Source organism: Lynx canadensis, chromosome F1, assembly GCF_007474595.2.
Source record: "Lynx canadensis isolate LIC74 chromosome F1, mLynCan4.pri.v2, whole genome shotgun sequence".
In the NCBI taxonomy this organism is placed as follows: domain Eukaryota; kingdom Metazoa; phylum Chordata; class Mammalia; order Carnivora; family Felidae; genus Lynx; species Lynx canadensis.
Genome location: NC_044319.2, coordinates 4,447,094 through 4,473,668, shown reverse-complemented (window position 1 = coordinate 4,473,668; position 26,575 = coordinate 4,447,094). Strand labels below are relative to the sequence as shown.

Here is a 26,575-nt window from a genome sequence, read left to right as displayed (position 1 = left end):
AGGCCTTCTAGGCCCCTGTAATTACTTGGCTTTTACTATGAGATAAGGAGCAAAATGGAAGGTTTTGAGCAGTTCTGTTTTAGCAGAACCACTCTGACAACTGTGTGGAAAATAGACTGCACAGCAGGGGCTAGGGGTGGGGGGCAACAGAGGTAGGGACACAAAGTAGGAGACTATTTTAGGAATCCAGGCAAGAGAGCTTAGTGGCTCAGAGGGAGACAGGAGCAGTAAAGGTGATGAGAGGTAGTACATCACGGACCCATTCTGAAGTTACAGCCAATAAGGTTTCCTGATGGATCGGCTGGCTGGTGTGAGAGAAAGAGGAGTCAGAGGTGTCGGGGCCATTGCACGGATGGAGTCGCCATTTTCTGAAAGAGGGAAGGCTGAGGGCGTCCAGCTTTTCAGGAGAAGATCATGAATTTGGTCTTCAAGTACGAGACGTCTGTTAGGTCTCCAGGTGGGGCACAGGGCGTCGGGGCTCCGCCCTCCCGTTCCTCACGTAACCCATTCCCCTGTATTTCACTCTCGTGAAGATTTTTGGGTTTACAGCTAAGAACATACAAACTCTGAAGTGATGATTCCTGGTGGCTGTATTTGCACCGTGGCGATTTTGTAGCTCAAGAGATTTGCCAGAGGATGACAATTACCGACCCAAGATTAAAACTAACTATTCCCGATCAGTAAGATGGGGGACGGGAGGAGGTGCAGGCGATGATGATTCTGTCTCCTTGACCTGCGTCACTGGTGACCTGTCAGGCAGCTGACAGTGGATGGATTAGGAGGTTTTGGTCTGTCGAACAAGGTCATGGTAGTCTGGTTGTTTTAAACAGCAGCTCAAACATTTAATACCATTGGATGAGGCAATTGGAATTCGTCCAACACAAGTACGGTGTGAAAACACCAAGAATTCATCCAGAAGCGAATATGTTAGAGTCTCTGAAATGCCTCTGCCTTGTGGCCACTCGCCTCGTTTCACTGTAAGAGGAAGTGTTGCAGAGCATTTGAATGGTCGGAGACATGACGTGAACAGTAGATGTTATTAACAATGTTGGCAAACCCCCATTTCTCCCCCCCACTCCCCCCCCCCACCGTTCCCCATCTGCAGGCTCTGTGCCAAGTTTGCTGGCTCTGACCCTCACCCCCTGGTGCTTGCCCAGTGAATTGCATTTTGTATCGAAAGACCACCCCGCAGAAAGCCTGGTTTCCACCCAAGCAGCCCCTGCTCTCAGCAGCACCATCTACCCTGGCTGGACTTCATTCTGATTTGGTGTTCTGTTTCTGAAACCAGGTTGATTCATGTTTCCCCATCGCATTGGGCCGTTTTCTTCCACCACCGGGCACAGAGCATGCCTTCCTTGGTCACCTTGTAGATCGTCATCAGGCTGGCTTGGAATTGTTAGAATCTCTAAATAGCTCATAAGGTCTCTCACACTTGAGTTTGTGCCAGAGAAACCATGGGACGATTAACCTAACGGGTGCTGTTTTATCCCCAGAGACGACCAGCTTTGTCTATGCTGAAGCTGAGTGTACATAACAAACTACCCTTTGTAAATCGTGATTGCAAGAGCCGTGCACTTTTATGGCATTTTTCTTCTGTGTGAGCGATTGGGTAGCTCATGAGGGTCGTGGCAGCGATGGGGCTACTGGCAAGCACCCAGAGGATGAACAGGGAACTGTCAAGATTCAGGAAGAACGAGGGGCTCTTTAAGAGAAAGAAAACACGAGGCACGTGGGTGGCTCAGTCGGTTGAGCGTCCGACTCTGGATTTCAGCTCAAGTCATGATCCCAGGGTCGTTGGAACGAGCCCCGCGTTGGGCTCCCCGCTGAGTGTGGAGCCTGCTCAAGATTCTCTGTCTCTCTCTGTCTCTCTCTCTCTCAAATAAAATTTAAAAAGAGAGAGAGAGAAAGGCTGTCTCTCAAATAAAATTTAAAAAGAGAGACAGAGAGAGAGAGAGAGAGAGAGAGCAAGGAAATAAAGTAACCCTAGCATATCTGATTGGACCATACTTTTCTCCTTACTGGCCCTTTTCTGCATTTTTCCTTCCAGGGCCGCCCAGAAGTTAAATCTGTCTTCCAAAAAGAAGAAACACCGGCCTTCCACGTCTTCTGTGGCCGAGCCCCCGCTCTTTGCCACCAGCTTCAGTGGCATCCTGCAGACCTGCCCTCCCCCGGCCCCGCCCTGTCTGCTGCGGGCCGTCAACAAGGTGAAGGACACGCCAGGCCTGGGCAAGGTAGGTGCTGGGCGGTGGGGCGGGTTGCGCATCGAGGCGAAAGCAGAGGACGAGGAGCCCGGTTGGTTTGTTAACACAAGGGGGTGACCAGGGAGCACAGGGGTCAAAATGAGATTCACTTGGAAGTACCGTCAGCTTTTCTTCAGTCCCGTCTATGACGTGGCCGGTGGAGACCATGAGAGTGTTCGAGGTCTGATTGGGTTTGGGCAGGACACAGGCAGCTGGGCCGTGTCGACAGATCTGTAGCCGTTTGAAGTAAACAAAGACACAAAGGGCAGCAGGCGGAGGCTGCTTCGAAAACTTCGTTTTCGGACACCACCCCCAGACTCTCGGTGCCGACGTGGGTGCCTGGGTGACCTCCTCACACTCTCCTCTTCAGATGGAGAATAAGCCGAGACTCAGGAAAACACTTAGCCGAGGAAAGGTGGCTGCTGTGTCTCTTTCGTCTTCGTCAGAAGTGGGACGGGGCACACAACCCCGCCAGTGCCTTGCGCGCTCAACGCGATCTGCCACCGCCTTCTTTCTGGAACGCTGCAGGTCTGGCTGAAGGCTTGGCTGCTGTACTGTGAGGACCGAGCTTGCGCGGTCGCTGATCCCCTTTTTCCCTGGACCCCCAGTCACGGCCGTTCCAGGTGCCTGGTCTTCCCGTAACTCACCGGCCTTCTGGAGCTCACCGTAGGGCCCTCTGGCCCTACTTTCTTGGCCACGCCTTCCTCTCCTCACTGCTTCTCTGCCTCCTCCCCTCCTCCGTGCTCTCCCACCTCCCCCCAACTTCACCACCCGCCTCGGGAAGGCGTGAACTTGCCGTGTTCCTCTTCCCGACGGTGAATAAACTGGAAGATTGTTTTGAACGGAGCATTGCTTACTCCAGCGGAATGTATGCGGTTCTGGAATTTTCCCGACGGTTCCCCCCAGGCCCAGAAGTAGAGTAGGGAACAAGGGCTGTAGGGCTGCCCTCGCCTCACCAGCCAGGAAGGAGACGGAGAAAACCCTGCGGGTTGGGATCTCTCTCTAGGGAAGGACTCGTAGAGGGGACAGCTGCTGAGGGGGGACAGTGACACCCTCACGGAGGTCATCATGGATGGTTGACACGCTGCCTTCTGAGGAGGGCGGGTAATGCAGGGCTTTAAAATCGTGTCTTTTCTTTTTAATCGTGGTAAAGCTAACACGTCACGTAAAATTGACCACCTGACCCATTTTTTAAGCGGACGCGGGCTTCTGTTTTGCTAAGAGGAGTTTGGAACTTGAACGCTGGAGCCGAACTGCCCCTGGACGAAGTCGAGGTAGAAGTACAGCAGAATTGAAAATAGAATAAATAGTAAGTGTCGTATATAAATCAGTATGGGCGAAGTTGAGAAGCTTGATTGAATTGCCAGAAGCCGCTTAATTATTTAAACCTGAGGTGGGGGTGGGGCGCAAGCCCCGCTCAACCCTGACCTCTCGTGCCTCAGCCACAAGAGGACTCCCTCAGGAGACCCGGGAGCGTTTCCCAGGCCTGTGGGTTTAGTGAACAAGATAACTGAGGCCCCCCCAGGGGGTAAGAGATTTTCGGGTTCCTCCTGACTCAAGCCTAGAAGTCAACACCTACAGCCATTTTGTTTTCTGCGGTCTCACTGGGCTGCCAACTAGGTATGCATGATCTTTAACACTTTGGGGTGGGGACAAGAATGCGTTGGGGCCACGGGGGCAGCCAAATAACCGTGGGATCCAGTTGCCTTGATCCAGGGGAGAAGGACACGCTTCCCTTTGCGGAGTCACGGCTGGGAGAGGAAGGGTAGCAGGAGCGGCCAAGGGCAGACACACAGGGAGACCAGAGGCGCTCCGTGGCGGGGACCATGCCAGCAGCAACCCGGACCCTCCTCCCAGAGTCAGTGTGGCCGCTGGGCACCGCTTGAGGCCAAAAGCTCCTCTGGAGGCCGCGGGGGCGGAAGGGTTTGCAGTAACTTCAGTGTGTCTGGAGCTGAAGTACAGCAGACACACAACACAGAAAACGTCTGGGCGTCGTCGGCCCCGGGGGTGCGCCTTGGCAAACTGCAGGTGCTTGTTGAGCACCTATCACGTGTCGGGCACAGTGCTGGACACTAGGCTTGCAGTCAGGGTCAGGCAAGGCAGAGGCCGCTCCTTCCAGCACTTTCAACCTGGTGCATTTATTCCAGTCAGTCTTAGAAGTCTCACTAATTTCAGGCGCTTGGGTGGCTCAGTCGGTTAGGCGTCCGACTCTGGATCTCGGTTCTGGTCACGATCTCGCGGTTCCTGAGATCGAGCCCCGCATCGAGCTCTGTGCTGACAGCACAGAGCCTGCTTAGGATTCTCTCTCTCTCTCTCTCTCTCTCTCTCAAAATAAACTTAAAAAAAAAAAAAGGAAAAAAATCTCACCAATTTGGACCAAATCGAAGGACAATCTGCTTTAAGGAAAAGTTGGCATCGCAGCCTTAAAATAATTCTAACTTGCAAGTAATATCAACAAAACGATACTAAGCGGTCTTGTAGACACATCCTTAATGAACAGATAGAGGTGATTAGTGGATGAGAGAAGCTTGGTGCCTGTTTATATTTCATTGATTTGGCTTATATGTAAATGATACCTCTAATCTCTTCGAAAATGGCTCCTTCCCCTAAGTCAGTGCGTGCTCCTCAGGAAATTTGTTTGCACAATTAATTAACGTCCATGTTTCAGGTTCATTCGTTTGTTGTCACAGCTTCATGCCAGAGCTCTGTCTTGGATTACAAGCTTCTAGAGCAAATTACGTTACCTGTTGAACTCACCGAGCGTGCGGCTTTGCAGCCATGCCTCCTGTGTGTATCGCTTAAAAAAATTTTTTTTTGATGCTTATTTATTTCTGAGAGAGAGCGAGCGAGCACGAGTGGGGGAGGGGCAGAGAGAGAGGGAGACACAGAATCCGAAGCAGGCTCCAGGCTCTGAGCTGTCAGCACAGAGCCCGACGTGGGGCCTGAACTCACGGACCGCGAGATCACGACCTGAGCCGAAGTCGGACGCTCAACCGACTGAGCCCTCCAGGCGCCCCCTGTGCGTAACACTCGAAGGCGAGAGCGGTAACGGTACTGGCAGTGGTCTCAGTGGTGAGGCCAGCAATCCACCAGTACCTGGCTAATTCTCCTCTTCCCAGGAGAGCACCTGGAGGGAAATCCAGGAAGCATGAGGGGAAAGGACCCTCCTTTCCCCTTCAGGACCCCCAGGAGTGCCTCCAAAGCTGGAATGTTGAGCGCTCAGCCTGTGTTCCCCCATCGTGTTTTGGGGACGTAAGACCGCTCGTATAGGTGGGTGCTCGCAGCAAGAGAACCCACACTGCAAACGATGGAGTGATCGCCCAAAATTGGATGGAGAAACTTGGAGGGGAATCGTGGCAAAGGAAGCGGGGACAGGTGGGGAGGACGTGTCATAGTTGATTTACTCGGCGAGTGTCTATAGAGGTACCGTGTCCCAAGTACCGCCGTGGGTGCCCCAGGAGGGCACACTACAGGGGAGCAGGGTGGCCATTCTGGGCGCCTCCCTGCAAAGGAAGTGGGGGGTGTCCTGATCTCCGGGAACTCGAGGCTCCCGTGAAGATGTTTGACTGGCAGCAGCCTCAGCCACTACTCCTGTGCCGTTTCCTGCCCCTGGGGATCCCTGCTAAGACTAGGCATCCTGGGGGGTGGCCCCCCGTCACCATCTGCCCGCAACCGTCTGTGCGTCTCTCGAGTGCTTCCTGAGATTTCTCTTCCTGGGGCAGTGCGGCCCAAAGGCAGGCGACTTGGCAGAGTCCTAGGAGTTGGGACTTAGAAATAGACTTGCTTGTCTGGCTGCATTATTTCTCTTCTGCTGTAAATGCTGGGCCATAACCCTTTGTTCTTCTCAGCCCTTGGTTTTAAGGTGTGTGTATTTCATTCAGCACTGTTTTGCAAACCCAGTAACAGCATATCTTGACCTCTGTTAAAAGGTATGTTCTGTAAATAATCTCTCTCTGTCTCTCTGTCTCCTGCTCGCTCACACACACGCGCACACACACACACACACACACACACACACACACACACGGACACGCTGCTTGGCCAGTGTCACCACCAGTTTCTATATTGTCTAGATTTAGCAGAATTCTCAACTGTCTCTTGTTTGATGTGTAAACTCCTAGCATAGAAAAAATAAAAGAACCACATGAGCTCTTTCGTGCAGGCTCTTTTTCCTTTACAGATTTATAAACCTTCCATTTGGTTGCAGGCACAACTCAGACATACTGCGGGTTTGGTTCCAGCCCATTGCGGCAAAGCGGAGATCACAATCAAGTTGGCCAAATGTATGTTTTGGGTTTCCCAGTACATATGAAAGTTACGTTTACATGATACCGTAGTCTATTAGGTGTGCAGTAACATTGGGTCTAAATCAACAATGTACATACACACATACCTTAATTAAAAAATACTTATTGCTAAAAACTGCTAACCATCTGAGCTTCCAGTGAGTCGTGATCTTGCTGCTGGAGGGTCTTGCCTCCCTGTTGGTGGCTGCTGACTGGTCGGGGTGGTGGGGCTGAAGGTTGGGGTTGGGGCAGTTTCTGAAAATAAGACAAGTTGGCCTCATCGATCGACTCTTGCCTCCATGAGCGAATTCTCTGGAACACGCGACGCAGCCTGATCGCATCTGACCCCTGGCGGAACTTCTTTCGGGACTGGAGTCCTGCCTCAGACCCTGCTGCTGCCTTATCGGCTCAGCTGATGTCCTGTTCCAAATCCTCCGTTGTCATTTCACCGGTCTTCCCAGCGTCTTCACCGGGAGGACCTTCCGCCTCCAGAAACCATGTGCGCATCCGATCAGGTTTGACGAGGAGATGGCAGCCCTTCGGTCCCGTCTCAGCCCCCACTTCTGACCCTGGTTCCCTAGTTGTTTCCACCACAGCTGCAGGGACTCCCTCCCCTGACGTCTTGAAGGGGCATCTTGAGGGCTGGAACCAACTTCTTCCAAAGCCCTGTGAATGCTGATGCTTTGACTTCTTTCCACAAATCACAAGTATTCTTAATGGTGTCTAGGATGGTGAATCCTTCCCAGAAGGCTTTCAGTTTACTTTGCCCAGATCCAGCAGAGGAATCACGGTTGACGGCAGCTATGGTTCTACAAAATGTATGTTTTCAAGACCTGAAATTTGATCCATGGGCTTAGAATGGATGTCGTGTCAACAGTCATGAATTCAACATGAATCTCGTCCGTGTCCATCAGAGCTCTTGGGTGACCTGGTGCATTGTCTGTCAATGAGCAGTCATGTTTTTGTTTTTTTTTAAATTTTTTTAATGTTTATTTATTTTTGAGACAGAGAGAGACAGAGCATGAACGGGGGAGGGTCAGAGAGAGAGAGAGACACAGAATCTGAAGCAGGCTCCAGGCTCTGAGCACAGGCTCTGAGCCTCAGCACAGAGCCCGAAGCGGGGCTCAAACTCACGGACCATGAGATCATGACCTGAGCTGACGTCGGACGCTTAACCGACTGAGCCACCCAGGCGCCCCTGAGCAGTCATGTTTTAAAGGCATTCTTTTTTCTGAGCAGTAGGTCTCAACAGTGGGCTTGAAATATTCAGTAAACCATGCTGTAAACAGACGTGCTGTCATCCAGGCCTTGTTCCATTTCTAGAGCACAGGCAGAGTAGATGTAGCATAGTTCGTAAGGGCCCTGGGATTTTTGGAATGCCACACGGACATGGGGTTCGAGTTAAAGTCCTCACCAGCTGCATTAGCCCCTCACAAGAGAGTCAGCCTGTCCTTTGAGGCTTTGAAGCCAGGCACAGACTCCTCTCCAGCCATGAAAGTCCTAGATGGCGTCTTCCAGTGCGAGGCTGTTCTGTCTACACTGAGACCTGTGGTTGAGTGTAGCCCCCTCATCAATTCTCTCGGCTGGACCTTCTGGAGAACTTGCTGCAGCTTCTCCGTCGGACTTGCTTCCTCACCCTGTACTTTTACGGAGACGGCTTCTTCCCCTAAACCTCGTGACCCAGCCTCTGCCAGCTCAGACTTCTCTTCTGCGGCTTCCTCCCCTCTCTGAGCCTTCACAGACTTGAAGGGAGCCAGGGCCCTGCTCTGGGTCAGGCTGTGGCTTAAGGGGGTGTCGTGGCTGTTGGCTCTTCCGTCCGGACCGCGGACGCTTCGTCCACGTCGGCGGTACGGCTGTTTCGCTGTCTTGCCAGTCGTGTGTTCCCTGGAGTAGCAGTTGTAATTTCCTTCAAGAACTTTCCCTTTGCATCCACAGCTTGGCTCGCTGCTTGGTGCACGAGGCCTGGCTTTCTCTCTGTCAGCTCTCAGCTTCACCATTTCTAGCTTTTGATTTAAGGCGAGAGACGTGTGACCCTTCCCTTCACTTGAACACACAGAGGCCACCGTAGGGTTATTAACTGGCTTACTTTCGATATTAATGTGTCTCGGGGAACAGGCCCGAGGAGAGCAGAGAGATGGGGAATAGCCAGTCGGTGGAGCTGTCAGAATACACCCGATATTTATTGATTAGTTCGCCGTCTTGTATGGGCACAGTTTGTGGTACCCCAATTACCAGAGTAGTAACAGAGATCGCTGATCGCAGGTCACCATAACCAGTATGGTAATGAAAAAGTTAGAGATATTGTGAGAAATACCAAAATGTGACACAGAGACGGGCGGTGAGCAGCTGATGTTGGAAAAATGGCGCCAGTAGACTTGCTTGGCACGGGGTCTCCACGTTCCTTCAATTTGTATTAAGTGTCTGTGAGGTACAACAAAGTGAACCACGATAAAATGAGGTGTGCCTGTACTAAACCCTGTGACACTCTCCTGACGAGGAAGCCCAGATTCCTTTCCAACTGACATTCTGAGTACAAGATGAAAACGAGATAGAAAAAATTGATTAAAATAAGATTATTAAAAATTTGTTTTAAGTTTATTTATTTATTTTGAGAGAGAGAGATTGAGCATGCGAGCAGGAGAGGGGCAGAGAGAGAGGGGGAGAGAGAATCCCAAGCAGGCTCCACGCTGTCAGCACGGAGCCTGACGCGGGCCTCGAACTCACGAACCAAACCGTGAGATCGTGACCTGAGCAGAAGTCGATGACGAACCGACTGAGCCATCCAGGCGCCCCTAAAATAAGATTTTTAAAAGGTACTAAGGTAGCTCTTATGTATTCAACAGGTAGAAATGGCTGGCGTATCCCTCCCTTGTTTAGGAAGTGATGCCAGGTTATGTGGAGGAGAATTTCACGCCTTCCAGCCCACCAGGGTCCGGGTTATTTAAACAGAGTGCAGATTATCAAATTTCTCCTTCCTGCTTCTACCATTCCTCATCCCAAAGCTGTCGGAGAAAACAGGAAAGACTTGAGCCAGCCTTTGACATTCATTTTGAGAATGTATACAAAATAAAGAATTCAAATGTGATGGAAAATTCTGGATCCTACTACTCACTCACCAGTGACTGCTCTGTCCTTAAATGCTACACATGGGGAAAGTGACTTGTGAGTTCTCTACTTTGGAGAGCTGGGGCGGGGGGGAGTGGGGGGAAGGGATGCATAGATAATACTGCATAAATAATACAAAATAATTCATCACGTGGCCAGCCTGATAGCTTCGTAAATTAAGTTGTCAGCTCTTCTGGGGAGTAAACTCGTGTGACCTTCCCCTCCCTAATTACAGTTCTTGTCTGTGCTCTGCTGGTTTTGCTGGAGTCTGCTAAGCTCTTGTAGTTGGAGTTTGGTTTTCTGTCCTTCCTTTCTTACTTATTCTGACCCGTCTTCCAGTCTGCATCTGAAGGAGAAAGGAGGCTTGGAGAAAACATTCAGACTCATGAATCTTGCCAGGTCCTGCCCCCCAGCACCCCATGCAGAGGTTTCCACGCGGTCCCCGCACCCTCCCAGCTCTGGGCCTGCCCCATCCCAGACACTCTTGGGGCCCCTCCAAGGGCCAAGCTGATTCTGGAGCAAACCCAAATGGCCTCAGTCATGGGGACTTTTGTCCACAGCCCCTGCCACGCCACTCTCCAATTAGCAGCTTTCATTGTTGCCAACGAAAGGGAAGTATTAGGAGACGTTCTCCGTTAAAGGCCACGGCAGAAAGGGTCATGGTCAAACATGTGTAAGGAAAGTGGGGCGCCATTTTGGTTTTTCATTACTAGTGTGACTGCCCCTAAGACCGCTGGTCACCTTGTATGGAGGTAATGTTCCTTTGTCTTCATTATCAGATGGAAAACGAGAAGGGTTAAGCAGGCACGTTTCAGCTTCGTTAGATCTGATTACGGATGGGCGGGCGTGTTACTTAATATAAAACACTCCATTTGGGCCTCTCTTTGCCTGGGATATCTACACAGAACAAACCGGATAAAAGGATTTGTGGGTGAGCAGGGACGAATAGTTGGGTCCTGCGGCTCAGAGTTATCTGTCTTCTATCTCGGCCCATTATTGTAGCCTTCAGGGCACAGGAAAGGGAAGAGATTTGTATGTCCATTTTCTTCATAGAGCTTCTACATTTTCCAGTTCTCTGAACTCCTGTCTGCTTTAGCTGAAGAATACGGGTCTTCTGAAGACCCGGTCAAAGCTCCAGGCACGTGAAGTTCTCCAGACACTGATGTTCTTGGCCGTCCTGCAGAAGGAACATCTCTGGGCGAGTTTCAACCTAGGAAGATGATCAGTCATGAAGCCTTGAAGGCAGAATGAGAGATTTTTAATCTTATTCCCTATTTTGTATCTTCAGCCTCAATCCTACTGACTTTTTTCAGGGTTGTTTGTTTGTTTGTTTTTTACATATTATTGAGATGGTAGGCATGTGCTAGTACGTGTGTGTGTGTGTGTGTGTGTGTGTACATGTGAGCATTGAGAAAGACGAAGGTAATTTTTCTGAGGAGACATTTTAAAGGCTAGAAACCAGTGCCGTAATTGGATAAGCTTGGGGCCTCCTGGAGTACCTGTAATCCTAATTAGCATCCTGACTTATGGAATGAAAGCACAAGATAAAATGAGGGAATTCTCTCTGGAATAAATGCCACATTCTCAATTAACCAAAGGCCAATAAGATGGATTATGACGCCAGAAGAAGGCTTTTGATCATTCTTTGGCAAAAACCGCATTTTGGTCGGGCTCAGCACAATTAGACAATTACTGATATCAAGAGCCTGGGAACAGTAGGTCTGTTTTAAGCCAACACTTCTCGCATCGTATCTTTCTAGGTCTTTCTCTTGCTAATGGCCGAAAGGAAAGTTAATCATAATTATCCCATTAAAATGGGATGGATAGTAATGTTTTATAAAAAAAATGGTGAGTCCAAACTGCTGAGTTAATTAGAAAGTTTTCCTTCGTGCCTCCAAGTAGGAAATGTTCTTGCCTCCTGAGACTTGCATAACAAAACATGTGAATTCCTTTCTGATGCTTCCTTGAACTAAAATGTGTCACTGTAAAAGGGGAGAATCATTTTGATACATTCTTCTTTTTTAATGTTTATTTTTGAGAGAGAGAGAGAGAGAGAGAGAGAGAGAGAGAGAGAGAGAGAGAGAGACTGACTACCTGGGAGCAGGGGAGGGACAGAGAGAGAGGGAGACACAGAATCCCAAGTAGGCTCCAGGCTCCGAGCTGTCAGCACAGAGCCCGACGCGGGGCTTGAACCCACGAACCGCGAGATCATGACCTGAGTGAAGTCGGACGCTTCACCGACGGAGTCACCCAGGCGCCCCCATGTTGATACGTTCTGAAAAGCAAACCCGAATTTCCCTTAGATTGTTAAATGGTTCCTGAGTCACAGTCCTCTGCCTTGTCATCCCCCTCTTACTTTTCAAGTCCGTCTCAGCCCGTGCTCTGTGATACCATCTGAGCAAAACTACCATCGCCTGGGGGGGCTGAAACACAAACTTATTTCTCACCATCCTGGAGACTGAGAAGCCCAAGGTCAGGCTAGCAGATCTGGCGCCTGGTGAGAGCGCTCTTCCTGGTGTGCACGCGGTCGGTCACCTTCTGGTGCCTCCCATGGGAGACAGGACAGAAACCTCTCTCATCTCTTCTTACAGGGGGCTCATCCCATTCGAGAGGGCTCCACCCTCATGACCTAATTACCCCCCAAAGACCATCCATCCTAAAACCGTCACCTTGGGACAGACGCGAACGTGCAGACCACAACACTGACCTCTAAATTCCAGCACTGAGTTGGAGTATTTGACTTCCCACAGAAGCAACCAGAAGCGGAACCATTAGAATAGCCGTGCGTGCCGGGGACAAAATGCCTCGCACATTCTTTTCCCCTTCCCTGGGTCCGGTCTGTGCCCCGTGGCTACAGCCAACTACTCAGAAATTTCGTCCCCTTGGAGCCGAGATCTCCTTACCGCCAGCAGTGAATCGTCGGTGGAGTCTGGGCCGGCTGGGGCCAATCAGAGGCATTTTCTTGCTGAAACCCGTAATGGTAAAATCAGTCTGCTTCCCATGCTGGCTTCTTAGGTTTGCAAACTCAGCTCTCTTACCCAAAGTGTGAGCCTACTGGTAAACCAAGGGAAGGAGCGCTCATGTCCGCTCCGTCCCGATGCTCCCAGGCGACCCAGTCCCCCGACCCCCACCCCAGAGCAACGCATTTAAGACCCCACCCATGCGTGACAGTGTGCAGGTGCAACCTTAGCAGACAGGCCGGTGTGGACGGAGGGCCGGGGGACTGACACTGCGCAGTGAGTTCAGTTCGCCGGCCTTGATGGGGGAGCGGCTGGGGGCCAGGCACCAGGAGAGCCTCGGGTGTGTTGTGAGGATGGGATCGGGCAGTGTAGACCCACTGCATCAACCCAGGCACAGCTACAGCCGTCATCACTACACAAGGGGCTGCTGGACGTTTCTCTCAAAACAGGAAGCCCACAGGAAGTTACCTCTGGAATCTTTTGACACTTTTTGCAGGAAAAAAGGGACCCTTTTCTCCCAAGGGTTATTTCCTTCAGCAGCTTGGGCCAGATACCCACCACCCCTGAGTTTGGGAATGCTTTATCCCATGGGTGAGCCGGGAGCAGGGTTTGCTGGTCTGCCTGCTTCCCACTCCGTCCCCTGATCTGCAGAAAATGGAAAAGGTAGCGCCCTGAAAAGACTTCAGAACAAATAAAGCCATTCAGCCTGCTGCCGGCGACACAGCCCCCAAATCGGCTGTCGGCTCGGTTACAAGCACAAGCCACACGCTGGGTGGGCAGGAGTGGATGCGGGATCCCGGCCCAGGAGTGGATGCCGGAAGCAAAAGGCTGTGATGTCACCTCCCCCAGAAAGCTTGCTCTTGTCTACGGGTCTGCTTGGTCTTTGCTTGGCTGGTTTCTGCCCATCCTCTGGATACCGCGGGAATGCCATCCCCTCGGGGAAGATTTCCCTGCTGAGGGGCCCCAACTTCCTCTCCATTGTACCTACCACCCTTTGGATGAACAGTCTCTCTAATTCAGCGTTTCATGGATCTCTGTTGACCATAACCTTGCTGATGGCAGGGTCGTATCTCTCTTGTCCCCCTTCACATCCTACACAGGTACTCAGTAAATAGTGGGTATATTAGGGCTCTCGGAGGAGCAGAGCAGGGTGTGTGTGTGTGTGTGTGTGTGTGTGCGCGCGTGCGTATACAGATACTGTTGCATGTATGTACACAGAGAGAGAAAAACTGTGGAGGCTGGCAAGTCCAGAACCTGCAGGGGAGGACAGCAGGCTGGAGACCCAGGGGAGACTTGCAGTTCAAGTCCAAAGGCAGTCTGCTGGCAGGATTCCCTCTTCTTCCAGGGAGGTCAGTTCTTTCTCTAGCAGGACCTCAACTGATTAGGTGAGGCCCACCCATGATATGGACGGTAATCTGCTTTAATCACAGTTAGCTGATTTAAATGTTAATCCCACCTGAAAAAACACACTGAAACATTCAGAATAGTGTTTGGCCGAATATCTGGGTGCCCTGGCCCAGCCAAACGGACACATAAACTTACCATCACATAGGGGAACAAATGGAAGGATGGAGCCATGACGTGGGTCTCCTTCTCCTAGGGTGATCTTTCACATCTGTGTATTATGGTCTGCAGATGCTTTCACCTGTATCCTCTCCCTTGACCTTTAAAACAGCCCCAAGAGATAGATGAGGGCACTGAGATTCAGATAGGGCAAGGGAATTACCAGAGACAGCACAGCTTTTCAGAGTGGCTAGGGAGACCCTACGTCTTTGTTCCCAGTGTTCTTTTTCTGATCATATAACACAGACTGGCCATTTCCTTGTGCCGGGCACAGTTCTGAGTGCTGAACTTGTATTAACATATTAAAACCTCCTTTCAACTCTGCGGGAAGGGTCTGTTGTAATCGCCCCTATTTTACCTCTGAGGAAGCTGAAATAGATCTAAGGCATCTGCCCAAGGTCACGTACCTGATCTGAGGTAGATCAGGGATACGAAGCCCAGTTCTGGGACTTGTTCTCTGCACACTTCCTGTGTACTCATTTGGCTTCAGGAAAGGCCTGTGGTGTCCATGCAAATGTCCCTGAATGTGGTACGGCTGCAATCGGGGGCTGGCTGACAAGGGGCCGAGGGAGGGGTGGGGCGGGCCTCCTCTGCTGCCAGAGTCCCATTACTCTCCCCCTTCCCTCGTCGCCCCGGAGAGCTTTATAGTTGTTCTGTGTTGCTTTATCCCCTGGTATGGATCGCCTTCTGTGGTTTCCATGCAGTAAAAGTAAATTACCGGTGAAAGCAAATTAATATTCAGAATGATATTTTTAAAGGCAACAAACAAACAGAAACCTGCCCTGAGTTCCATGAGAGAAGGTGCCCTTGCCCTTGACCCCTCCTCCAGGCTAGTGAGACCTCAGGGTCAGCGCTGTGAGGGACGGGACCCCGGGAGCTGACTTGATACTTAATCTCCTCCTAGACTGTATCAAGCTCTCTGGGTGATCTAGCTCCATTGAGACTTCTGGGTCTAGAACACCAGATCAGTGATGATGGAAACGTCTGAGTTTCTGTTTTTGTGTAAAGACATCTGCTGTGAGCACGGACCGGGCTGTGGTCTGTGCAGGCAGGGCGGGGAGAGGGCGCGCCCGGAGCCCCTCATTCGAAAGAGTTCAAGATCATTCTCGGGTAGACAACTAAAAGTACCTACTCTTTTTATCGTCATCGCTCTGGCTTATCATGGCAGCTACGGCTGGGATTTGCACAAGATAATTGGCTTCCCGGTGAGTTTTCTTCCTTCCTTCTCTTCACTGAGTACATTCTGATATTCCTCCAGGATCTGTGCTGGAGCGTGATGACAACGGGCAGAGCAGTGGGCAGAGGAGGATGTACTTTTGTTTCATTTTTAACACTTTGATGTACTGCCTGCACTTGCCCCGACAGTTAGAGCGTATGGATGAATCACGGTGGCGTGTGACACGTTCACATCCCCACAGACTCTTTCTTAAGAGAACTCACACATCAGGGCGCCTGGGCAGCCCAGTCGGCTAAGTGTCCAACTCTTGGTTTCGGCTCAGGTCATGATCTCATGGTTCATAAACTCAAGCCCCACATCGAGCTCTGCGCTGACAGCAAGGAGCTTGCTTGGGATTCTCTCTCTCTCTCTCTCTCTCTCTCTCTCTCTCTCTCAAAATAAATAAACTTTAAAAAAGAAGTGAGAACTCACACATCCTTTGCTTATGGGTAGAATTCCGCTGAGAGCATGCGCTGAGGAAGGTATACTTTTCCTCTCCGAGGCGGGGTGAAGTGAGGGGCTCTTTGTTCAAGGCCATGCATGAATGCCAGCTCCTGTTTCGGGCTGTGCCCTCCCATCCCCTGTGTATCCTCTGTTCTGCTTTGACCACCAAGGGAGAGACTTCCTGCCTTCCAGAACTCCAGCATTGCCTCTTCCCTTTGAGAATGCTCCTGTTAGGATGTGAGAACTGGCATCCGTGATGGGTCAGGTTCTGAAGTTATCTCGAAAGATGTGTGTGTGCTCGAAGGTGGTGTAGTCTGGAACAGGGATGGGAGGAGGGGGCTAAGGGAGGACGAAAGGGGTTTTGTGTTAATTAGAAGTCTTTTTAGCTTCAGACACTGGGATATTGGTGACTCATGGAACCAGACCGTGAAGTCAGGAGCCCTGGAGCCGGGATCTCCTGAGTGCTTCGGGACTGTCTCTCTCTCCCTCTCTCTCTCTCTCTCCCTCTCTCTCCTATTTGTGCTTCCTTCCACATTTTGGCTTCATTCTTCTTCAGTCCGGATCAGCTTTCGCCTCACACGGGTGCCGACAGCTCTAAAGTGTCGTGTTTTGGGGCACCTCGGTGGCTCGGTCGGTTCAGCCTCCGACTCTTGGTTTCGGCTCAGGTCATGGTCTCGCGATTCATGAGATCGAGCCCCGTGTCGGGCTCTGCGCTGACAGCGCGGATCCTGCTGGAGACTCTCTCTCTCCCTCTCTCTGCCCCTCCCCTGCTCGCATGCTCGCTCACTCACTCTCTCTTTCTCTCAAAATAAATAAATCTGGAAAAAAATATATAAGGTATCGTGTCTTACAGCTTCCACCAGCAGACTGGACAGGTTTCTGTCTTCTCTGGCCCGAGGCTCAAAATTCCAGGCGAGGGCTGGTGTGCAGACTAAGAAAGTGGCTCTTCCCGCTGGCTCATCAGGGTTGGGGTGAGGAGGAACATGTCCTGGGAGATGATGATGTTGCCCTACAAGAGGGACAGATGACGGTCATCCCCTGCATTTTCAGGTGGTTCATAGGAAACATTAATGAGCACTGAGGAGGAAAGACCAGTGCAAGGGACGATGTGCCTTAAATTCGAACGTGATCCATGTCAGACCCCAGCGGTGCTAAGTGAGCATTTACTGTGTGCTTTTGTTTTGTTTTGCTTTTTAATTTTTTTAATGTTTATTTATTTATGAGATGGGGCGGGGCACGGGATGGGGCGGGGCAGAGAGAGAGGGAGACACAGAATCCAACCGATATAGGCTTGAACCCATGAACCATGAGATTGTGACCTGAGCCCGAGTCAGACCGGCACTCAACCGACTGAGCCACCCAGGCGCCCCTCTCTGTGCTTTTGAAATAAGGATTTCTTTGGAAGTTCGTCTTGCGGACCACTTTTCACACTCATTGAGTAGTTTCTAGGGGAGAAGAGTGGTGTGTGTGCTCAAGAGAGCTTAGAGTAAAGACACCGTGCAGAGATTAACCCCGGGGAATGACGAGGGGCCGTGTGCAGCGGGAAGAAAATCTAAGGCCTTGGGGGCCTCAGAGGAGGATCTGGGCACTGCTTCACCGGGGAGCACTGACATCCTTGTGGTTCTGGCAGGAGATGAAGGTGCCTCCGGGGAGCACTGATTCCAGACGGACAGTCTTACATGTACCAGTTAATGCTGGCCACCCTCTGCTTACCCCGTGTGGCACAGAAAGGTCCAGACTTCAGCACATCAGTCTTTATGAAAATGTTTGTTTCTCCTTTTACCTGTTCCCACGGTGGCTCACCACCGCCGTCCCATACCCCTAGCGGTGCAGAGCTCATGGCCAGAGGGCGCAGGATCCCAAGTTGGCCCTTGTAAGGTTACGTTATGAAACATGCAACCGGACGGCCGTGATACGTGATGTCTGTCTCAGGCTGGGCCGTGATCTAACTCCCCGTATTTCCCGGGGAAACAGTCGTTCGACAGACACTCTGGGCGCACTCAGAAAAGCACCAGGCGCCGTGGGGGGGAGACACCGGCTTTGCAGTGTGAGCAAAACAGACACAGGTGTTCTTTGTTTTTTAATTTTGTATTTCTGGAATTTTCCAAATGATTTCTGGAATTTTCCAAATAACTTCCATAACCGTCAATGATTGGTATTCATGTCGTATCGGTATTGGTATTAATCTCCAGCTAGTGGAAAAGCTGAATAGGTTTAGAGGTCTTAAGTGGACGTGAAGTCTGAGACAGAACGAAGATCTCTTTAAGGAGGGGTCACTAGACACGCCTTTCAGCGCCTCCACCGTCTCCGTCACCAGCAGCGTGATGAGTCCACGATGTGTCTGTCGGCGGAAGGAACGTGGAATCTGAGGACGTGCGCTGGAACCCCGGCGCTCCCCACGTGGCTGCCGTGTGACCCTTGGGAAGGGTCTTAGTCTGTTCAGGCTGCGGTAACAAAACGCCACAGCCCGGGTGGCTTTCAAACAACAGAAATTTACTTCCCAGGGTCCTGGAGACCGAAAGTCTGAGATCAGGGTACCAGTGTGGTCCAGTGAGGGCCACTCCTGGGTGGCAGACTTCTTGTGTCCTCCGATGGCAGAATGGGCTGGGGGGGCTCCATTTATGGGGGCGCCAACCTCCTGACCAGTCACCCCCAAAGGCCCCCACCTCTTAATGCCATCACATTGGGGCTTAGGTGTCAACATACGAATTTGGAAAGGACGCGAACGTTCAGTCCTTAGCAGGAAGACACTTATTTCTTAGGGCCTTAAGTTCCTCATCCGTGAAATGGGGAAAATGATCATTGCAAGCGTTCCGTGACTGTGGCGGAGAAAGCGAGGCATGTGGCCGGCTCTGGGCTGTGGGAAAGCCTCCTCCGTGGGTGCTGTGGAGCTCAGGGCGTGGTATGACATTCCAGATGGGGAAAGCTGGGGCTGAGATCCCCAGTGATCCGTGGGTGTGGACACTTTAGGCGGCTCTTCAGGAGATGGGTACAGGGAGATGTGAGTTCATACTTAGGTCTGGAACCAGGATTGAAACTCTAAGGGGAAGAAGCACAGGTCCCAGTTGAGTAAAGGTCCAAGTTGAGGCCAATCTCAGACAGTGTTCATCCAACCAGAGGTGGCACTTAGCCAACAGCCCTCCAAAGTCAAGGAGCCAAGGGCTGACACTGAGGGGAGGAACAGCTCTTCCTAGGAGGCCGGTCACTGGCAACCTTGGGTTTCAGGGATGAGAAATCCATTCGGATGCTGCAACGGCTCTTGACTCTGAGAAAGCCAGGGCAACTTGGACAGACTACCGCCTGGACGCAGGGCCAGCAGGGGGCCACCGGCCGCTTCTCAGCTTCCTCTGGGGAAGGACAGCAGTGGTACCCAGGCCGGGGGGGGGGGGGCCTGAACCCGGATATGCCCACGGCTGCCCTGTGGCCACCCCAACCCAGATTCTTCACCTTGGTCCTGTCCAGCTAGTCGCACTCTCCCCAGTCAAGCTCTCCCTTGCCTGCAGTCCAAACTCCGAATCCCTCAGCCTGGGGCTGCACGTGGCTGTGGCTGCTCTAGCCCTCCCGTCCCACCATCCCCCTGTCCCCGCCCTCCTGCCTCTCTGGGGGCGGATATTGCGTCTGACGACACCCTGTCCGAGGTCCCTCCACGCGTTAGTTGGGTGCTGGGATCAGAGACTAGAGACAAAAAGGTGTGGGGCGCCTGGGTGGCTGAGTCGGTTAAGCGTCCGACTTCGGCTCAGGTCGTGATCTCATGGTTGATGAGTTCGAGCCCCGTGTCAGGCTCTGTGCTGACAGTTCAGAGCCTGGAGCCTGCTTCAGATTCTGCGTCTCCCTCTCTGTCTGCCCTTCCCCCCCCGCAATACTCTCTCTCTCTCTCCCTCTCTCTCTCTCTCTCTCTCAAAAATAAAGATTTAAAAAAAAAAAGAAAAAGGTACAGGACAGGGAGCCCACTGTGCCCTTCCCCTGCCTGCCTCTCAGAGCATTCTGCTTGAACGCTTTTAGTCACCATTTGCTGGAACAACAACTTACTTTCCAGGGAAAATGCATGACCTTGTCACTCAGAAGACCTCAGTCCCAGGGTCTCACCAGTCCCCCCCGGGCTTGGGAAGTGGCCATAAGGGGAGAGGATTGCTACGCATTTCTGTCCAGATGATTTAGTTTTCCAGAAGATGCTCTCAAATCTTCAGTGGGGGGCCAGGCAGAATTCTTACCAGATTATAAGAAAAACAACACATCCTTATACAGCGCACACGGGGTGCTATTCAGTGTTTCCTCCATATGTAGCATATGTAGGCTCATAGTACTTTCATTAGAATTTAAGGAATTCTGTGTTTACTGCCAAATGGACAATGAGTAAGTAACCACAGGTTTTGATTTCTCCTCGGGTTGGTCTGTTCTTTTCCATCAATATTTTTTACATCTCGGCTCTAGACGAGAGACTTTGATGCTATGTCTATGTCACATCCCCCTGTCTGCTCATCTGCCCTTGGCTCAGCCAGGGAGGCTCGCCTTCCTGTCACGGGTGGCCCTGGGAAAATGCTGCTCATCCCTCGAGGCCCGTGTGACCTGCCACCTGCAGCCCCTCCCCCTTGTCCCACCTGCCTGTGCCGTGCGTGCGTCCCCGTGCGGACCGTGGACTGTGGAGGAAGGGATGTATCTCAGTCACCTTTTTTTTTTTTTTTAATGTTTATTTATTGTTGACAAGAGAAAGAGAGAGAGGGTGCGAGCTGGGGAGGGGCAGAGAGAGAGGGAGACAGAGGATCCAAAGCGGGCTCTGTGCTGACAGCAGTGGCTCATGACTTGAGCCAAAGTCTGACGCTTGACTGACTGAGCCCCCCCGGCGCCCCTCTTAGTCCCCTCTTGGGGCACGGGTTCGTCTGAACATGCAGTCTGCATCGATTCAGTCCATGGGCCACCTGCCGTTCGCAGCCGCCCCTCTTGGAAGGAGACCCAGACGCCCCAACACGCAGCCCTTGCCTTTACATAAGACCTTTCCTTCTGGTGAGAGAGGAGGGGGACTTGGGGAGCCCTGCGTGTGTGGCCACACTCAACGGCCTGCCATCTCACCTCCTTCCTGTGAAATAAAACGTAGCTTTATGAGATCACTTCCTGTTAATTCTGCCACGATACTTACTTTAAAATTCAGAGATCGCCGGGTGTTAATCCTCTTCTTATCTCCTGTTCCTAATTAAGTTACGAGAAGAGCAAAGAGGGAGCTTGGATTTGGTGACGCTTTCACGGAGTGAGAAGGCTCAAAACATTCTCACTTGTGCTTCACGGAGGTTCTCGGGAACACTTACGTTTCTGGGAAAACGCAAACGTATCGAACCTGTCAGTCTCCCCCGCCTGAGGAAATCTGAGATGGGAATCTCAAGTTGTTAGACCTGCTGTCAGATGAGCTGTCTCCCCCAAAGACATCCTTCCCTCCGGCTGCCAGCTCCCTCTCTCCGCCACCACTCTCCCTGTCCCCACAGGGTTTGCTTCAGGCCGTGGGGACCAGCCTCTCTGCCCAGGTAGCCTCCCCGAGACTCCCCTGTGCACTGGGTCTCACCTTCAAAATCACGGTCCCCGAGGGGGGCCATGCTCAAGTATAACGCAGGCTGGACCCCGCTAGTCCCGTGGGCCAACGGGAGCGGCGTATGAAGACATGATAAACAGAGGGTGGCCCCAGCCCCCTTGGGGGGTACCAGAGCGGCACCCCCAGGCTCACTGGGTGCTCTGGGGAGCTGGGAAGCTTTCCAGCTTTTGGGTGGCTGTTTATCACGAGGGGCATTCAGCGGCCGGGAGGCAGTGCTGAAACCCAGCAGCACAAAGCGATTTCCAACTTGATCTTGGCTGATTAATAATGAAACAGCAATGGTGAGTGAGCGGTGGAGGGGAGGGTTGGACATTTGGGGAACCACCTGGGCGGCTGCAGCGACAGAGGGAAGCCATTTGGTGTGTGTAATGCTCCTCGTTCGGGAAGAAGAGCAGACCTGAGGCAGGGAGGCCGACTCAGCCGCACACACAAAGCGGGTCAGCGACCTGTCGTGGCTGAGGGGTCCGGTAGGCTCCTCGGTGCACAGAACCACTTGGACGGTTCTCTGTAATTCTGTGATGTTTGAATCCCGGCTGGAAAGGGGGCAGCGGTCCTATTTCTGATGTAGTAATGATAGTCACTAATACTTACATAATGCTAACTGCGCTAAGTGCTTTACATACATTAGCTCATTTGCATGCATAATACATCTACGTAAACTCATTTACATACACGGCGCGGTTTCCTATATTAGCTCATTTACATACATAATACATATATAACGTTTGCGTGGATTAACTCGTTTATGTACATAATGCATTTGCATACGGTCAGTCTGTTTGGGCCGATGTAACACAATCCACAGCCCGCGGGGCTTAAACAACACACATTTATTTCCCACAGCTCCAGGCTGGGGTCCAAAAATCAAGGTGCTGGCAGACCTGGAGTCTGGTGTGAGCCTGCTTCCTGGCCATAGACTGCCGTCTTCTCCCCATGTCCTCACGTGGCGGGAAGGGTGAGGGGGCTCTCTGGGGGTGACGCTAACCCACCGCCCTCATGACTCATCACCTCCTAAAGACCCACCTCCTAACACCATTGTGGGCCAGGTTTTCAGCATATGAGTTCTGGGGGGGACACAAACATTTGGTCCGTAACACATGCGTAATACATGTATATACATGAACTCATTTAAATCACCTATTTTAGGGGCACCTGGGTGACTCAGTCGGTGAAGCATCCGACGTCAGCTCAGGTCATCTCATAGCTTGTGAGTTCAAGGCCCGCGTCGGGCTCTGTGCTGACAGCTCGGAGCCGGGAGCCTGCTTCGGATTCTGTGCCTCCCTCTCTCTCTCTCTCTCTGCCCCTCCTCTGTTCGCACTCTGTCTCTCTCTCTCTCAAAAATAAATAAAACATTAAAAAGAAAAAATTTAAATCACCCGTTTCACTCATGAGGAAGCTGAGTCGTAGGGACTCCTGTGCCTGAGATCACACGGGTCAACTCTGGCTGCAGAACGTCAGCTCCTGCCGGCCCTGCGCACTGATCAGGCTGCCTCTGATGGTTTGGCTTGAAATCACTAATCTTTCTGGGCACACGTTCCCAACTGCTGCACGCGTGGGCGCCTTCTGGCTTACTAGGAGTCAACACGCCCGAGCCTCACAACAGACCAACGCAACGTTTACAAACGAGCCGTTAACCGAGGGTTCCTGGTCGTGGAGGGGTTCAGTGGGGACATGAGGGCTTGCCCAGCTCCCTGTGGCCTCCTTCTCCCCCTGCACGAGCTTCGCCACCCGCCCCCCCCCCCCCCCCCCCCCCCCCCGCCCAGCCATCCTCCCAGCACTGCTGTGATCGTGAGTCCATGCCTGGATGGCCAAGTTCAGGAGGGACCAGATCAGACTCGTGACGGGGTCTTCCCTGCTCTCTGCCTCCTCTGCCAAGCTTGGGCATGACCCCACCTCCCAGCTGAGATTAGGAAGGGCGGAGGGGTCAGCATGGGGGCGGAGGTCAGAAATCCTACAGAGAGGGGCACCTGGGTGGCTCAGTCGGTTGAGCACCCGACTTCTTCGGCTCAGGTCACGATCTCACAGTTTGTGGGTTCGAGCCCTGCATCGGGCTCTGTGCTGACAGCTCAGAGCCTGGAGCCTGCTTTGGATTCTGTGTCTCCCTCTCTCTCTGCCCCTGCCCTGCTCACACTGTCTCTCTCTCTCTTTCTCTCTCTCAAAAATAAAACAATAAACATTAAAAAAAAAAAAAAGAAAAGAAAAGAAATCCTACAGAGAGAGGGGAGATGGTCATTTGGTTTATGACTTTAACCTTTTGCACGTAATGAACAGTCAGACTCTTCAAAAAACAACACTGTGGCAAAGAATGGCAATTTTTAGGTTGTACCCTTAAAATGGGAAGACGCTCACATTGCTTAAAAGGGGTGTTCAGGGAGATATTTACCAAAATTCCTATGGCTGTGGGACAGCTGGGTGGCTCAGTAGTTTGTGTCCGACTCTTGGTTTTGGCTCAGGTCACGATCTCACAGTTTATGAGTTCTCACTGTCGGCCTGAAGCCTGCTTGGGATTCTCTCTCTCTCCCTCTCTCTCCCCGTCCCCTGCTCGCTCTCTCTCTCTCTCTCTCTCTCTCTCAAAATAAATAAACTTAAAATCTCATTGTTGTGTCTGTCTGCTATGTTGGCACATTCTCACCGATGAGCCCCAAGACGTGAGGCTTTGTCGTGAGTTTCTGTGCACGCTGATTCCCACAGTGTCTCTCATGACCAGTCCCCTCCCCATGTGTAAACACAGCTACGGAATCTGTTTGCATGCTGCTGAGACCCTGGCACCTTTACCTGAGTTCTGCTCCCTTCCTGCCTGGCCAACCCCTTGTCTTGGAGAAGTCCTTGAGGGTCCCCTGGTGGAGTGTGAGTCACCCTCGGCTGTGCCCGTGGCCCTTTGTACGCACTGACCAAGTGGCGGTGTCATTACCTGTCCAACCTCCCCATTAGACAGCAAATTCCTCTGGAAAATATGAAAAAACCATTGCCTCCTACTGCCCTCCCCCCACACCCAGGACAGGAACTGGCACCCAACAGATGCGTGTTCAGGGCATGACTGTGAGGTCTTTGGTGGGAGATCCTGAAAGGCATCTATTAAAGGCAGAAATCAGGGGTGCCTGGGTGGCGCAGTCGGTTAAGCGTCCGACTTCAGCCAGGTCACGATCTCGCGGTCCGTGAGTTTGAGCCCCACGTCGGGCTCTGGGCTGATGGCTCGGAGCCTGGAGCCTGTTTCCGATTCTGTGTCTCCTTCTCTCTCTGCCCCTCCCCCGTTCATGCTCTGTCTCTCTCTGTCCCAAAAATAAATAAACGTTGGAAAAAAAAAAAAAAGGCAGAAATCAGGGGGTGCCTGGGTGGCTCAGTCGGTTAGGCGTCCGACTTCAGCTCAGGTCATGATCTCACGGTCTGTGAGTTCGAGCCCTGCGTCGGGCTGTGTGCTGACAGCTCAGAGTCTGGAACCTGCTTCGGATTCTGTGTCTCCCTCTCTCTCTGCCCCTCGCCTGCTCATACTTTGTTTCTCTTTCTCACTCAAAAAAAAAAATAATAGACATTAAAAAAAATTTTTTTTAAAAAGGTAGAAATCAGGAAAATTCAAATGTCGTTTCCTGAAGATACCCCCTGAGCCCAGAGTTGAACCAGGTCCCGCTTGCATCATCTCCTGCTGCCATCATGATGCCAGGGCGCTGCCCCTCCCCCTTACCGGGCGTGAGGACAGACGTCAGCTTTTGAAAGCTCTGGGTTCAGTTCCGTCCGCAGTAACCCAGCTGTGCATCTTTAGATGAGGCATCAACGGAGTCTTTTTCATGGACACCCGGACCCCAAGGCACACGCACGTACCCTTCCATCTCGGCAGATGTCACAGGCTTTGGGGAGCGCCCTCCTTTCCAGAATCCCATTAGAAAGAACAACACGTGAGTTTCCACAGTTGGTTTGGGAATTTACTGCCGTGGAATACTCCTCCAATTCAGTTGTCACCGCGGGAAACGCTTGGCTGTTAGCGGTCCCGGAGCACATCGAACTCTAGGGTCTGCCGCGCTCTCGCTGGGCGTTTGTACAGTGTTCCGTCTTCTGGATCGGGTGAGAAGTTACGGGCATGACAGCAGTACGAGCAAACATTGTTATACCCCCTCTGGAATAGACCTACAAGGAGCAGAGGAGAGAAGAGAGAAGAGGCTCCTAGTTCATGCGGATTGATGGTGCGCGTTCCACAGAAGGTCAGTGCCCCCTTTTGACCATCCCGGCCAGCCCCAGACCAGATGTGAGAGGAGCACGGCATTCGGTTGTGTTGACTCTCTGCTTTCCAGATCGGCTTTTACCCCACCTGCCTCACTGGCAGGTACTACCTCTGACCCCAGGCTCCACCCACCGATCCCTAGTCCTTCTGGGTCAATGGCAATTTAGGTGATAACTGTGATCACTATGTGAAGTCCTTTCTAGGGTAAGGTAAGATGTGAATGAACGAAGGAGTGAATGAGTGAGTAAGTATCAAATGGTTAGATCCCGTTGCTTGTGCTAAGATGATCTTTAGGAAGAAAAATAAAGAAGTTAAGGGCAAGAGTATATTTACGTCTCAGGGTGCTTGGGTGGCTCAGTCAGTTAAGCAGCTGACTCTTAATTTTGGCTCAGGTCAGGATCTCAAGGTTCATGAGATCGAGCCCTGCGTTGGCTCTGCGATGGCAGTATGGAGCCTGCTTGGGATTCTCTCTCCCTCTCTTTCTGCCCCTCCCTTGCTCTCTCTCTCCCTCTCTCTCAAAAGAAATAAGCTTAAAAACAAAAGTATTATTACTTCTCTTCCTCCAAAGCAAAAGCTTTCAAGTGCAACCCACTGGTTTCTCAAACTTCCTTCTTTACCCAAGAGCACAGGGTCATGGCTTCCGGAGCAGAGAGCCCTGCCCCCCCAGCTAGGGCGAAGGGTCAGAAGCAGCAACTGGTGATTAATCAGGTGGCTCCCGTCTTAGGGCACAGTCCACGTTTACTGTCTCTGCAGCCCGGACTGTGGAAATAGGCAGACCCGTAAAGGCCGGCCATTAATATTTCCCCAGGAGACGTTCCAGATGCTGCTGGGTGGACTGTGGCATAGCAACGCTCCTCCTGCTCCTGATTTATTCCATCGTGGAAGAGCTTTCCTTACAGGGGAGTTTCCACAGAAGTGACCCTTTTAGGTCTTCAGGAGCTGTTCTCAAGGCTTCTCATTTGGCTGCCTT

At 51.8% G+C, this 26,575-nt stretch overlaps 1 protein-coding gene across 1 annotated transcript in view; it reads left to right on the top strand.

Moving 5' to 3' along the window:
* The window catches only part of KIF26B (kinesin family member 26B), a 457,099-nt gene that overhangs the window by 304,395 nt on the left and 126,129 nt on the right, over positions 1-26,575 (top strand). The window contains 1 exon segment of the mRNA XM_032591791.1: positions 2,048-2,231. Within this exon segment, the coding sequence (XP_032447682.1) occupies positions 2,048-2,231 (184 nt within the window).